Source organism: Sparus aurata, chromosome 3 (assembly GCF_900880675.1).
Source record: "Sparus aurata chromosome 3, fSpaAur1.1, whole genome shotgun sequence".
In the NCBI taxonomy this organism is placed as follows: Eukaryota; Metazoa; Chordata; class Actinopteri; order Spariformes; family Sparidae; genus Sparus; species Sparus aurata.
The window spans coordinates 24,678,774-24,693,745 of NC_044189.1; the positions used below are offsets into that span (position 1 = coordinate 24,678,774).

A 14,972-nucleotide genomic window follows, 5' to 3' on the forward strand; every position below is an offset into this window, starting at 1 on the left:
CTGTCGGCATGAGTTGTAAGTGGCAGAACAGTAACATTAAACAATTTGTACAGAACTTTAATTCAGGTCAAATACATCAGTTAGTGATTATACTAAAATTATCCTGCACAAATGAAATAGAATTAACTGTTCCTCAATTTCTTTTTTTTATTTTATGTTCTTTAGTTCATTAGTCTTGAAATTCAAAATGTCATGATGGACGTCAATAGAACAGTGAAATGCAATTAGGGACTCTGGAGAGGGATCAGCTGATCAAAGATTGTAGATTCCAAAGCAGTCAAATACCAATGCTTTGGGTTAGTAACAGTATCAGTATTTGACGACCTGAGACAGAGACTGTAACTGTACAACTGTATCACCTACTGCAGTGGAGGCTGATTGTTGAATAAAATAAAGCTTCATGGCAGAGCAGTGTTGCAGCATTCTCCTGAACAACCAAAGTATATGCGGACTTTGTTTTAAATTGTAAGAAAACAATCCCAAAAAACAGTATAATAACTTTATTATATAGCATAAACAAAGACACTGGAAACCCAGAGATCCCAAAACTGATCTGAAGACATTATTTACCTCCATCCGGACTGTGTATTGACTTCAGATGGGGCACTCATTAATGCTTTTAGCTTAGTAGCTATTATAAAAAGGTCGTAAGTGATGTCTTTTCAAATCAATTTGGGATCTTGGGTCGTCCAGAAACCTGGACTATGAGTTTACCAGACAAGCTGTACGGAGCCGTTTTAATTCCCCGTCTACTTCAGTTGTTCAGGAGAATGCTGCCACACTGTTTTGCTGTGATGCTCCAAAAAATGTTCTTAGACTTCAAGACTTGACCTGACTCTCTGTCAGCATGGGGGTGAGTAGATAATGACTGGAATCCGGAAAATGTAATTAAAGTATAACTCGTTTTACAGAAAATGGTTTGTGTGACGCATATATTATTCATGACATTTTCAGATTGTAAATTCAGATGCATGAATTCATAAGAAGCATTTTACTGTTGAAGCCGTTCAAGATTGAGCTCGTTTTAACCACTAAGTACCGTTAGCTAGTTTAGAAAAGTGGCTCCCAGCCAATGGTTCAGGCCCCTGCAAAGGGTCACAATACAAGTCTGAGGGGTCACGAGATGATCAACAGGAGAGAGGGGGAAAAAAGTTCTGATCAACAAATTGTATAAGTATTTTGGACTTTTCTCTAATCTTTTACTTTGCTTATATATTGCAAATTTGGGCTTCAGACTTTTGAAATGTTTCAGAGAAGATTAGAGGGGAAATGTCTCCAATAATTAAATTGTAAACAAAATAGATTTTAATTAATTAATTTAAAAAAAGTTAATTTGCTGGAAGGGCAGTTTTTCTAGGTGGTGACACATGAGTATCAGTGTGTCTGTTCTGAGACATGTGCAGGAGGTGTTTCAAGAGGGAAACCAAACAGGCTTCAAGGACTGTGGAAAACAAGAAACGCAGCAAGTCTCATGGAGTCAGAAGAAGAAGTCAGGTATGTTTAATGTAACATAAAATTAAATATATATATAAAAACATTCCTGATTATGCCAATAGAATATCATTTCATAGGTCCTCTTCTCTGAGACATGTAAAGTAGCCTCCTCTCACTGTTAGCAAAGAACCACTTGAGGGCAGTGCAGACCATATTCTTGGCTCAAACCAAATCACCAGATGATAGATAGATTTAATTGCAAATCTTTTCTAACTGCTTTAAAACCACCTGCCAAAGGTCAAATTTGCCAGTCACATAATAGAAACAGACCAAAAGTGTATTTTTGAGAAGAATATAAGATCAGGTCGGCTGTGTAAAAATCCACTGTCTGTAGCGCCACCCAGTGGCCATATTTTGATTTGCAAGAATCCATCACTCCTGGATCAACACAACCAATCAGAGCCAAGGTGAGTGTCTGAGAAGTGTCAATCATTCCCGTGCAGACGCTGCTGGCAGCCGCCATCCCTCACGCAGTGCGTACTGGGCAGTGCCCCTCCCCCGCAGGTGCAGTGCCTGCTCTTACCTGGTCAGATATGTTCAAGCCCAAGCTGTAAACAATGGTGGAGAACAGACAACAACAATAAAGCCGAAAAATGCCCCACCATAGCCCACGCCAAAGAGAAGAAAGAGGACTGATGAAGAAAGGCAGTGTAAAAACAAAGAGTATGACCGAGCCCAGTGCCGGCCCAAGCCTTCTGGGGGCCCTAAGCAAAATTTGACTAAAATGTCACACTATAATGTTACATTATAAATTGTTTTAATACAGTAACAGATTATGAACTACTGTACCCCCTGGGCACAGATGCATAAGGACCCCCTCTAGTTTATGCGCATGACTCAAGTGCTGGCAGACACAGCAGTTGTAGGCAGGTATACTGATCATGAAATATACTGATCATGAAATCTGAATCATCTTGTCTTGAATTATTCATTAATTCACGTTACTTGTTTAATGTCTTTAATATTAGAATATATAATATTCTAATATTAAAGACATTAAACATAAAATAACACTCACTGAACACAAACTAAGGTTATAACTGCCCAGTCACTCAAAAGTGTCTTTTAAGTGACTGGGCAGTTATAACCTTAGTTTGTGTTCAGTGCGCTCTGAAGTGGTTGAATTGGTTTAGAGAAATAACGTTACTCATGCTTCAGAAAGGCAGCATGGCAAAAATGTTGCACAGGGTAGTAACTACGGTGTCACTCCGTCTAATGCGATGAGAGGAATATTGTTTGTTACTTTGGAGATCTACAGTGATCGGCATGAGGCACTCATTGTAATTTAGTGGTATTGGTCAGAAATAGAACAATCGGGGCTTATTTCTTTGTTGTTATTTTTAACGCACTGTCTAGGTTAACTGGCGTCCTCTGTTACCGTGGTTACCAGCCTGCTCGTGTAAGGCAGGCTTCTCTGTGGGGAGGGGCGTTGAAGGCAGGGCTGCAGCAGCAGAGAGGAAGAAGGAGGGAGCTGGGAGATGTGCTCAATCAAATTTTCAGGCTAAGTCCACTTTTTTCTCAATCTCCAGACTGCAACTTTAAGAAAATGTAATAAAGATATAATGGCTGTCATCATGTTTTTAAAATTAACATGTTAGTAAGTTTTATTTCTAAACACAAAAAATATAATTTGAAGGACTGTCCGAGGTGCTGCACATCGCACATCTAACATCCAACGTTGCACAAGGTTGGATGTTAGATGTGTGTTAGGAGATTGTACGATGTAAAAATGTCTTTATCACCACTGATGTTGTAGTAGGTTGAGCTAGACGCTGCGACTACAATATTTACTCAGCACAATTTTTGAAAACAAAGATTTACTTTAAGACAAATTTGTTAAACGTGACTTTACTGTATACAGTCATCTCAACACTTAAAACTCTCATTATTGAAAAATCCAGTATTAACTGGATCAGCAGCTGACTCAGATCAGCTGGTGTGATGACTGAGTAGAGCCACCGTCACGTAAGAGACGGTTACATAATCTTTCTGACTTAAATGCAATTATTTCACTTCATAGAAATGAAGTGATGACAACCACAGCTCTCCTCCTCATTTAAATCAAGCTCCAGTAATGTTACTTTACAGATTCTCAGCACATCGTAATGTCATCCACTCGTGAAAACTGCTTATATCTACTCTCATCAGAACTCACATTAAAGTTTATGCTCATTTTCCATTTAAGCTTGAATTGAGTCACTGTAAAATGTAGCTTTCCAAATAACACAACTCAAAAACAAATACTAACACAATGTTTAAAAGAACAAAATGTAAAACAGGTTATGTGTTCATTATGTTTAATTCCCAAATAATTGATGGCAAAATGAGAATATTTACAAGAGAAAATATGTATGATCTGTACAAAGAAATATACATGCAGTGATAAAAAAAACATAAAAACAGACAGCAAACATGAGACGAATGAAACCGAAAAACAAACATGACAAAAAAGACAAACAACAATGGAAAAAAAAAAAAAAAAAAAAAAAAAAAAAACCTAAACTGAGGTATCCAGTCCAAGTTTCCTTGTTTTTAATGGCCTGTGCACACCTTTCAAATAAATAAAAAGGTAACGGAAGGATGACTGATTTCTGTTCCCGGTAGGATCTGTTCAACGTAACACATCCTAACCCCATATTGGATTAATGTAAAGTTAAGTGGTTATAGCTTTGCTATATTGTGTATTGTTTTAAAAGGAAAGCAATAAAAATAAACGATTTGTTAGTTGCCGTATTAGGGTAGTTGTGTGTATTTTTGTTTTGTTTTTAAAGGAACAGGAACTGATGGAAAAAACATTTTGGCAGCAAGTATCTCTACATAAAGTTAGAACACCATTTAGATAATGATGTACAAAATCTTCCATTTAACTCTTGAAATGAAACTGCGATGCTCCACTATCTGTGAGACGTACACTTCTCTCTTTAATCCCCTGCACAGGTGACTAAATAAACCGTGTTCTTTCAACATAGTGTTAACTAGTGTAAACAGTCATTTCACATGGTCATAGATAACCTAACTCAAGTGAAACATAATCACAATTAAACATTGTACAAGTACTATAAAGCTGGAGCAACTTTGGTGTACCAATACTACCGAGGCATACAGTACAAAACGTGTTAAATTATTGTTTTGTTCAAACCATAATGATTGTAGATTGTGACCTCTAACCTGGCCTGGCCTGGAAGTCCCAACACTCAGAGATCAAATAAAACACAAACTACCAGCAGTGCTTGCAGTACCAAGTACATGCTTTTCTCTAGATTTATTACAGATACAACAGATGTCTTCATAAATAGTTGCATAAAATGTTAAAGCCGCAACATTGCACATGATAATCAAACATAACATACAATGAGTGCATTTACAGTAATTTGTCTTCCTCCGCCTCCACATTCACTCCCGTCCGATTGGCAATCACTGCTGCCGCTGAGGCTCCGACAGTCTCATGTCCAGAGTCCACTGTGAATGTGAGAGGGAAGAAGGCAGAAGTCTATATACAAGGTAAGGCTTAAACATCTCATATCTGCGCAACACAAGTTTTGTTCTAGGAAAAGCAAACGATGGATGTCTATTGTTTCTTCTCAGATTGGACAGTGCAGCATTGTTACTCGCAACATGGTCATCATGGTATCTTAGATTAGGTACATTATATAAGCGCAGCCATCAAAAAGCTCTGATCAGACGTATAAATGTCTCAATAAATTCAAGAACCTCAGTCGCTGTCTCCAGGTGTCTACAGAGTCCAAAGTAGCACAGCAACTTTTAACTGATGAGCGTTTTCTGCAATTAATCTTTTTTTTCTTGGAAATGTAGAGACAGTACTTTTGTTTGTATACATTGTTTCTATAAGAAAGGGCTGCTTCTCAAAAGTCTTTGAGTTACAGTTTTAGTGTAAAAGAGCAAAAACACACAACGTCTGTGTCCCTCGAGCAACACGAGGGAGGGCAGTTTGCTCTGAGCGCTATCACTAGCTTTGTGGGCATCGCTTTCTCCTGAAAGCTCTGTGCCTGTGCAGTTGTGTCAAGGCTCGATCAATTAGCTCCTCTGATCAGCTTTAACTCTTGCAAAGGAAAATAAATTACTTCATGTTTTTTTTTTTTCTTTTTTTAGATTTTTGTTCGCTTAACTACAAAATCTGTTTTGAGTTGAAACCAGCAAGCAGCAGTAGACAAAGGGCATCCATTAATTTAGGTGATTGGTGAGAACTCTGTTCTCAAGGGCTCTGATTGGCTGAAGACCCTAAACAGGTCTCTGGTTAATTGGTGAAAGGACTACAGGACTTCAGTAAATCAGCATTCTGTGAAAGAGGATAAGATCTGCATTCATTATTTCTCCTTTTACATCTAGACCACCAAGATGCTAAACTCCAGAGGAACCTGCAGCCCCTCCAGCCTCAGCTCTGTCCAGTTACTCAGCTTTTGTCAGCCATGATCAGACAGGAGGCAGTAGGGAGTGAGGGTTGTTTGGACTTGTTTATCCCATCCATTAAACTTGGGGCTGAAGGCGACTTTGGATGAAGCTCCTGACGCCTCCGATGGCCCGGGCATCAGTCTGATGTTTCCTCCTGTCTATGAAGGAGATGAGGCGGGAGGTGTCCAGGCAACCATCTGCTCTGGCCCGGCCGTCAGCCGGCCCGGCCTGCAGCCACGGCTCCTGAAGGCAGAGCCCGGCTGGAGGCCTTCTGCCTGGGTCGGTCCTCAGAAGCAGGCAGATGAAGTCCCGGGCTGTCTGGCTGACGCCCTGGAAGTAATCCCTGGGGAAGCTGAAGTCTAGCCGGCAGATGTTCAGGCACGTCTCCTCGGCGCTTTCATCGAGGAAGGGGGAGGCTCCGCTCAGCAGCACATAGGTCACCACACCAAGGCTCCACAGGTCAGAGGTCAGCGACACCGGCTCTCCAAGGACCAACTCTGGGGAGGCAAACTCAGGGCTGCCCAGCAAAGGGTGACTGTAGTGGGCACTGTTGAGCTGGACAGCATCACCAAAATCTGTGACTTTGACCGATGGCTGGCCGCTGGAGCTGTGAGCAACCAGGAGGTTCTCAGGCTGGGTAAACAGATCAAAAGGGTCACCATTAATCTTAAATACACATCTACTACATGACCTTTGACTGCCATGATGACCAACTCAAGATCAGGTAAGTGTTGTAGGTGTTTTAGGTAAAACAGTTCAGCTTCAGACCACACAGTATTTCAGGTTTTAAAGGTTCCAGGCTTGGCTACATCTTTATAGAATAGCTTGACTTTTAAGGAAATGTGCTTATTTGTCATATTGCACAGAGTTGATGGGTTGCACAGAGTTGCTATGCCAACTTTGCTGTCAATGTGACACGATCAAAACAAAGTGGGATTGGTCATAAAACTTGGCTTAGGTGTTACTGAAACCTGCTGTGATTGGTCCTGTGCCTCTTCTTCATTCTTTGGGGATAAAAAACTACAAAACTCGTTTTCTTCAAACTGCTAAAAATGCTGAAATATTCAAGGCTAAATAAAAAGTTTTCACAGCTACATCCCTGGATGTCCACGCCAGGTGATGCTCACGTTAGTATGGATTACATACTGTAGCAGCAAATGATTCTGTGTTTTTCCCCAACCTAACAGCTCTGGTCAGTGATGTACAGATCTCCTGTGTTGCTGAATTTAATATCAAAGAAAATAATAAAAAAAAAACAACACTGAGGGGAGAGTCCTTACTTTTATGTCCAAATGTACTATTCTGCTGTTGTGAAGGTAATGTAAAGCTTCTAAAATGTCCCGTAGGTAGCAGGCCACTTTCTCCTCCGTCAGATTCCCCCAGCTAACAATGTAGTCCAGCAGACGACCTTGGTCCACCCTGAAACGCAAACACCACAAACACAAAGGTAAAGCTTCAGATGGAGAAAATGCTGGTTTATCAGTGCTGATCAAGCTAATGAGCTTAATTCCGTGTAATTAAATTTTGCTTAATTTGCTCTGTACTCACATCTCCAGGACGAGGGCGTAGCTGCTGGGGGTTTCATACGTGTCTATCAGGCTGACGATGTGAGGGTGTTGGAGCCTCTGGAGCAGACTGAGCTCCTGAGTCACCCGGTCCCTCCTCATCAGCTTCTTGTTGACGTGTTTGACCGCCACTGTGCGTTTGGTGCCACGCTGGTCACAACGCTTGACAACAGAGAAACGACCCCTGGTGAAGAAAAGAGGACCGATGTTCAGAGGTCAGTTAGTTCACTTCAGACAGGTGTTACGGTTGTTGGATTGTTTTCATTATCCGATTCAAATTACACCTCATAAAAACACTTGTGTGGGGTATTTTAGGCGTTTAATGAGCAAAATAAATGTCTTTCAATCATATCAGGAAGAAAACAGTGATTGTTTAATTTATAGCAAGGGGCTGCAGTGTTGTTGCAAAACCTGCACATTCGCGTTACCATGGAGATAATAAGGAGTCTGTTATTACCTGCCCAATTCGACCACCTCGGTGTAGTGAGCCTCGAAGTTGTCCTTCCAGCTCACTCTCATCCCGTCAGTGGACACAGCTGTGACGAGTAACGACACAAACAATTAATCAGTGTCTGCTTCGTCAAATAATCTCTGTAGAGCAACTGCTACAGTGTATTGTTCTCTTACCCAACACTCTGAGGCTAGCTGATGATGTTACGCTGCCAAGCTCATTTGTGGCAACACAAGTGTAAATGCCATCATCCTCAGAGGCCACGCCGATTATCCGCAGCGTTGCTTCACCGGTATCACTGAAATAAATGCACACCCGTTAATATGATGTACATCTTATTTCAACACTGAACTTCTTCACTTTTAAGCACCCATTTTCTTTTGTACTACAACAACTGCTATAGTAAACAGTCATGCAGTGGTACTCAGATTGGGATATCTCACCTGTAGGCGATGCTGAAGTGTCCATTGTTGGCGAGATTGCTCTGGTTGGGTCCCTTCCAGGTGACGGCAGCCCGCGGTCGACCGCAGACCTTACACCTGAGGGTGACGCTCTCTCCGTTGTCACAGGTCACATCACTCAGGGGTACAAGGAACTCTGGGGGAACTAAAAGAGGGGGGGCAAAGTTCAAGGTTTAATGCTGAAATCTTCGAAAAAAATCAAACTGTTTAATGCTGTTCATCAAGCATATCTTGTCGAAAGCAGTTTTTGCTTTTGATGGTATAGAATTGGTTTTGTAAATCCTCAAATAAACACAATTTGACAAAGTCGCACTTGCCATCATAGATGTAGTTTGGATTTAGAAGCTGAAAAGAAAAAACAAAAAGCACGTCAGAGTGAAAAATGCACTTCAGAAGAGTAGAGACAGGTCTTAATAGCAGCACTCAGATGAACTGGTGAACTCACCTTTACAGAAACTTTATTGGCTAGGCCATCTCTGGACTTCCTGTAACCGTTTTCCAGCTTGGTCTCCTTTTTTGCCTCCTTCTCCTTCTTCTCAGACTTCTTACGAATGCGTAGGGACGTGTGCCAGGATGATGACTTCCTACTAGACCAACAAAATCAGACTGCTTAGCTAAACAAGTAGGTGAAAGTGTGACTTTAAGTCAGACACTGAGGGTAGTAATGAATGTAATAAATCAAACACTGGAATTCCTTTGTAAAAATATAGTATAGTATATGTATAATATATAGTATGTTGAACTGATGTTGGCCTTATTATAAAAATCAGTTCAAGACAACATCCTTCAAATAGTGTGATGAAGCTTTGATTGATGTAACACAGTCAAAATAATTTATTCCTGAGTAACTTCTCAGCGCTCTTACTTGATGGGTCCCTCTGGGCAGTCAGGGGCGATGGCCGAGGTGTGTCCCAGCACAAATCCGGGGATCCAGCCCTCGGCGGCGGGGCCCTGCTCGGTGGCCGCCCTGAACACCAGGAACATGTTTTGCTGGTTGCTGGCCAAGATCTGGACCACCTCGCCCTGAATGACACTGATCTCATCCTCCTTCACTGCCATGTAGTCCTGGGTCACCAACATGGTGGATACGCTACTGCTGCTGCTACTTTCACTCTGCAACACGGGAAGGAAACAATGTGGGAAAACTGTGAAGTACAAACTTGTATGGTTCATTGTAGTAAAACCATGAATTACAAAACAGTTTGTCCTAGGGCTGTAACGATACACGTATCGAAACTGAAATCGCCACACTCAGATCCACGAACCTGTCCCGCAGCGTGAGAAGGCAGAATCGCAACACAACTTCCAGTCCAGATCCAGCCCTATGAGCTATAAGTAGATCCTTTCACATAGAGACGCCGCATTAACACCACAGCGATGGTTCTCCGTCGTTGGTCGTTCACACAGAGCGAAGCACAGCTGGACTAAAGACGAACCGCTGTGTAATTCACACAGAAAGCCAGCGCTGCGGCTCCTAAAGAGACGTCGTGATGATGAAGCGGATAAGTTGTAATCATATGGTTGCTGTTTTAATGTGTCGTGATTGAGATCCTGACTCACGACATCCTGTAAAGTGATGAAGTTACGCTCCTAATTACATAATAACATAATCACTATCAGTCAACAGGTCGCGCTGTCTGACTCTGATGCTGTTTTCCGGGGTAAAGTTCACTGAAGTCTCGATCCGGATGACTGACCGTCGCGGGTATTTTTTTTCATCATAAACACTCGGTGAGTTAAAGTTTTTTTCTGGTGACAGACGCTGTTTTTCGGGCAGAAATGTGGCGAGGAGTTGGTAGGACAGGCGGGAGGACGGACGCTTCTCCACGTACAGCTACGGTATTTTTTTCCCTGTTGCCAAAGACAGTTACATTTACTACGTTACCATAGTTTGGTTCTGTAACAGATCATCCTATAGACACACCCTCCATACGCACAGCCGGCTCATCTATTCACACTCGTTTGCCAATACTGCGCCTCTGATACTATCAGACAACTATCATATACAGAGGCTATGAAATGTTCCATAAAAAATAGTTTAATCAATAAAAAAATAATAACAAATCAAGGTTTGTATCGAACCGTGGGTAAAAAAAAAACGTGATACAAACCAAATCGTGAGTTTGGTGTAGTGTTACAGCCCCAGTTTACCAGAAATCAACTCATATAAAAGTTGACACTATTATCAAACATTTTAAAGAATTAAAGAAATCCGAAACTTTTGATTTGGTAAAAAGTAAGAGAAAGGTTTGAAGCAGAGGACAAACACTGGAAATGGACGTTTGACTATTGTCCACTTGATAAAGTCTTCAGAAAGAATTAAGGTAAAGTGCAAGAAAGATTTAAAAACAGAATTTCATTATTTTTGTCTTGGAAAAACAAAGAACTGGATGAAGAAAGCCAGGAATAAGATGGTTTCCATTTCACTCATCTTTGCTCTGCAGCGTCAGGCAAAGACGAAAGGAGGAAGGTTAGATTGAATGAGTGGATATCTGCAGAGTGCGTTTGCAGGTGAACCACAAACGCCAACGAGGTTAGTTGCAGGAAAAGTACATTTCAGTGACACACCATGAAGACAGCAGGAGGTGAAGGACGGCCAAGAAGAAGTCAGGTGTTAGTATAAGCTTTGTAAGACTTAAGACATCTACAGACACCCTTGAAAGGAAATCACTGGAGGGCTGATTGAGGTCCAATAGAGAAATTCTGAACCTGAAAACACGTAGAAAGTGGGAACTTGTGCAAGAGATTGTCTTGAGAAAGGTTCTAAAGCTAGAGAAGATGACGCTGGAGAGCAGTGAAGGTTGTCAGAGATGTGTAGTAGGGGACAGATTAGTAGAGCTGGCTGCAGCAGGACGAGACAGCAGGCAGACAGGACAGACCAGGCCTCCCTCTGCCTCGGTGTTAGTCGGTGCAACACTAGTCTTACCCCGTTACTCTGGGTGGACTGGATGGACTGCTCGCTGGCCGATGAGCACGTACTCATGCGGTCGGCTTCCTTGCTGTGCGTGGAGTGTCTGTGGGTTTGGCTACCAGATCCAGAGCCAGTCTGAATCTGGTTCGAGTTCTGACGGACCAGAGTCTCTCCTGCCTCGCCAGGGAAGGTGAACGAGCCAGGCCTGCTGGCTGGTGAGCCTGGCATGGAGCTCCAGAATCCAGATCCGGACTTGTGGCCCGGGCTGGGAGGGGGAGGAGGAAGGCCGTCCTTGCCAAAGGCAGGAGTGGCCAGGGGCGGGGCCATAGGGGACACGGCTCCTGGCCGTGGTTTGGAAGTGGGTGTAGAGGGCAGGGGCCCAACTGTAGCACGGGGAATAGGGGCTACAGCACTGGCAGGAGTGGGGGTCTGTGTTTGGTCCTCTGGGGGCTGGGTAGGGCGCTTGCCCTGCGGGCTGCCCCCTGGAGGGAGTAGGGAAGGAGGGACAGGACAAGCGGACGAACCTGGATCATAAATTAACCAAATTCATTCCTCAGTCACATCTTTTATTTTGCCATCAAAACAAATTTCACAATTACAGACACATGTTCCATACCTGACATCTTGTTGGGGCCGTCGGGGTCGCCCCCGGGATGGTGGCGTAGGGGCTGGGGTAAGCGGGAAGGCTGGGGGATCCTGGAGGGACGACGAGAGCTGCCCTGGGGCCCTGACGGGATGGCGCTACCCTGGGAGTTTCCACCAGGCGGCACACTGGACCCACTGCTGCCTCCAGCTGGAGCTCCCATGCCGGGCACACATGACCCACCGCTCGCCCCCACATGGTTCCTCTGATACTCTATAGGTGAGGTCAGAGCTGTGACAATGTACAAAAAAGACGAGGGTAGCCATGAAGCAGAAAGCCTACATATTTAAAAAACCTTTTCTGTGTGAGTGTGTGTGTGTACCATTGAGGAAGTTGCGTTGGCTCTCGAGTATCTGGCTGATCTGAAGGGTCCAGACCTCACGCACCCCTGGGTGGGAGGAGTGAAGCACAAAGGACTCCGTGGCGCTGTTGGTCGATCTTGAGGTGAGAGTGAACTTACAGGGATCACCTTCTGCATTCTCCTCTAGACCCAAACAGCTGACCTACAGAGTGCAAAAGGAAACAGAGAGGGAGTCATACTGTTGCGTATCATAATGGTTTTAACACTGACTCTTAACTATTATGTTATCACATTCACATGAATATCTTTATTATTTTTTAATGATTTACTTCTTTGTTTTAAAAATTTTAAGCCAGTACAACAGAAGAACCTGAGACAAAAAAAATATATACAAAAAACTCTTCTGTCTCTGTTGCACAGCACGTCTTGTGTCTGACTTACCAACACAAGTTTAAAAATTATTTTTTATTGAGCAGTATAGCTGCACCGATGCACCAAAAGAAAATTAAATGTGAACTATTTTGCAAACCATTTGGTTGTTTCTGTTATTTTTCCAATATTTTCTGGTTTCAGCTTGTTAAATGTTAGATTTACTGCTTTAATTTGTCATCCATGATTGTAGATAAAGTGTCTTTAGGTTTTGGACTGTTGGACAAACGAAGTAATTTCAAGATGTCATTTCGGGGTATGAAATTGTGATGATCATATTTCACAACTTCTTGACATTTTTTAGCAACCAATCAAAATTAATAAATACATTTTTTAAATGCTCTTTTCAAACAAATCTAAATGTAATTTGAAGTGATTTACAAGTGACTGAAAAAAAAACATTAACAAAACAAAAACAGGTTATAGACTAAATGACCTGCAAATTAAGGCTCAACAAATGTTTATTTCCCACATCAATTAGTCTGTCGATGAGTTTCACAATTAATTGTTGGTATTCTGAAGTGTGCAAATATACAGCTTATAATTCTGAGAAACTGATTTTTCATGGACTGCACTTTCTCCACAAGAGGGAGCTGTAAGCTCTTTAGATGACAACCACCCACTCATCCCATATTCTACTGGCCTTCACTGATAGTGTTAATGCACACCCTTGCCAGACTTTGACATCTGTTACCTTAATGCTGTTCTTATAGAGGAAGCCTGGCAAGGAGAAACCTTTCTTCTTGTCAAGGGGCTCGCTAAAGATGACCAGCTGCTCAAAGAGGAAGACTCTCCTCTCCTTCATCCGGCCGAGCAGACTGCCCTCTGGGTCAGACACCATGAACGTGTCTTGCAGTAAAAGGCGGCCCTGAGCCACAATCTTCCCCTGGAGAGGGAGACGGGAAAAGATGCAAGATGAAGATGTTATAAAGAATTTATTTGTTTAGTAACAGGCTGTTGATGCGAAGTATTATTCCAATTCATAAGTCAGTTTGATTTCTTACATCAAATCCCTGAAGTCGACCGACATTCATCATATCGTTGCACCTTTTTGGCACAATGCACATGACTTCCACTGCTTTCTGTAAGACACAAATGACCACAAGGTTGATAACTGCACACGTTTAGCTTGATGTTGAGTGATGAAAGAGTGCTGTCTCATTCACTTACCTCCAGCTCCATAGACTCCAGCCCAGCCTTTTTAGAGTGCTTCAGGAAATCCTAAAACAGGAATAGAAATTGTCAGAAGAAAATATAAATGCAACAATTTAAACTTCACAACAACGTAACAGTATACATTATAGGTAGAAATGGCTGTTAAGATGACCAGTTAAAGGGGAGCAGGAGCAGCAGTTGAGGCTCTGGCGCCCTCTGCTGTCTTGCAACAGACCAACCTTAAGCAGCAGCTGGTACTTCATGATCCTCTGGACGGGCTTGATGAGCAGGTCTGAGATCTGTAGCCTGTGTCCCAGCCGCTGCTTCAGGTCCTGCAAATTCAAAGGTCAGAGGTTACTGGAGATGCTGATGGCTGGATGAGGTTTGCATTATCTGACGTGTGTCAGACGGTGAAAGTGCTCAAAATAACGGGCTCATACCTCAAAGTAGGTGTTAATGTACTCTGAGACGATGTGTTCCGACTTGGGCTTGTTCTGACAGTACACTACATACATGTTGAGTCTCCGTTCCTGGATACATAAAGCATATAACTTACAACGTGATCAAATAAACACAAGCATTTACAATTAAATGAGAAGTCGGAAATCCACTGAACCTGTTTGAGAAAGAGTGGTCCCAGCCGGTCAGGATCCTCCAAACATTTCTCCAACTCCGCAAAAAAGAAGCTAAAATAAACAGCAGAGAGGTTAGTAAGCTACTGAACCAGTGAACTGAAAAAGAGTCTATATTCTCCGGATCTGTCACATACTCCTTGTGCCAGTCGTAGATCTGGTGGATGTTGCCGAACACGATTTTGTCTTTTCCCTTCATATCATCAGGGACACCCTCCTCCTTCATCCGGCTCATGTAGCCCTAATGACGAGACGCACGCGAACACATTAACACAAATTCACACGAGGGAGTCTGTGAAGGTCAGCAAATTAATTCTAATACTTTCAGTGACATTTTAAAATGATAATCTTACGACTTTATTTCTTTTGGATCCATCACACAGCACAGTAATGTATGACTAATGAAGCAGCTGGTGAAGCACGACTTACCTCCACCACCAGGCCAAGGTCTCTAACATAATCTCTCTCCGTGTCCACCAACTCCAACAGAATGTTACTACGGTGAAGAAGAAACAGACTC

General features: G+C 42.5%; 1 protein-coding gene across 4 annotated transcripts in view; it reads right to left on the minus strand.

Annotated features, from left to right (window-relative positions):
• Positions 1 to 4,719: 4,719 nt before the first annotated feature.
• The window catches only part of LOC115578509 (triple functional domain protein), an 84,052-nt gene continuing 73,799 nt past the window's right edge, over positions 4,720 to 14,972 (minus strand). For 2 of the 4 annotated variants that reach the window (XM_030411509.1, XM_030411508.1), the window contains 20 exons: positions 14,882 to 14,948; positions 14,590 to 14,693; positions 14,437 to 14,506; positions 14,261 to 14,350; positions 14,060 to 14,152; positions 13,836 to 13,886; positions 13,670 to 13,747; positions 13,360 to 13,551; positions 12,258 to 12,438; positions 11,909 to 12,166; positions 11,308 to 11,816; positions 9,247 to 9,494; positions 8,827 to 8,965; positions 8,699 to 8,726; positions 8,364 to 8,526; positions 8,097 to 8,218; positions 7,927 to 8,005; positions 7,453 to 7,653; positions 7,185 to 7,323; positions 4,720 to 6,537 (listed from right to left, as the gene is read on the minus strand). In XM_030411509.1, the coding sequence (XP_030267369.1) occupies positions 5,980 to 6,537; positions 7,185 to 7,323; positions 7,453 to 7,653; positions 7,927 to 8,005; positions 8,097 to 8,218; positions 8,364 to 8,526; positions 8,699 to 8,726; positions 8,827 to 8,965; positions 9,247 to 9,494; positions 11,308 to 11,816; positions 11,909 to 12,166; positions 12,258 to 12,438; positions 13,360 to 13,551; positions 13,670 to 13,747; positions 13,836 to 13,886; positions 14,060 to 14,152; positions 14,261 to 14,350; positions 14,437 to 14,506; positions 14,590 to 14,693; positions 14,882 to 14,948 (3,370 nt within the window). In that variant the 3' untranslated portion in view covers positions 4,720 to 5,979. Of the gene's footprint in view, positions 6,538 to 7,184; positions 7,324 to 7,452; positions 7,654 to 7,926; positions 8,006 to 8,096; positions 8,219 to 8,363; positions 8,527 to 8,698; positions 8,727 to 8,826; positions 8,969 to 9,246; positions 9,495 to 11,307; positions 11,817 to 11,908; positions 12,167 to 12,257; positions 12,439 to 13,359; positions 13,552 to 13,669; positions 13,748 to 13,835; positions 13,887 to 14,059; positions 14,153 to 14,260; positions 14,351 to 14,436; positions 14,507 to 14,589; positions 14,694 to 14,881; positions 14,949 to 14,972 lie in introns of all 4 variants that reach the window. The other 2 variants (XM_030411506.1, XM_030411505.1) reach the window with 1 other exon arrangement.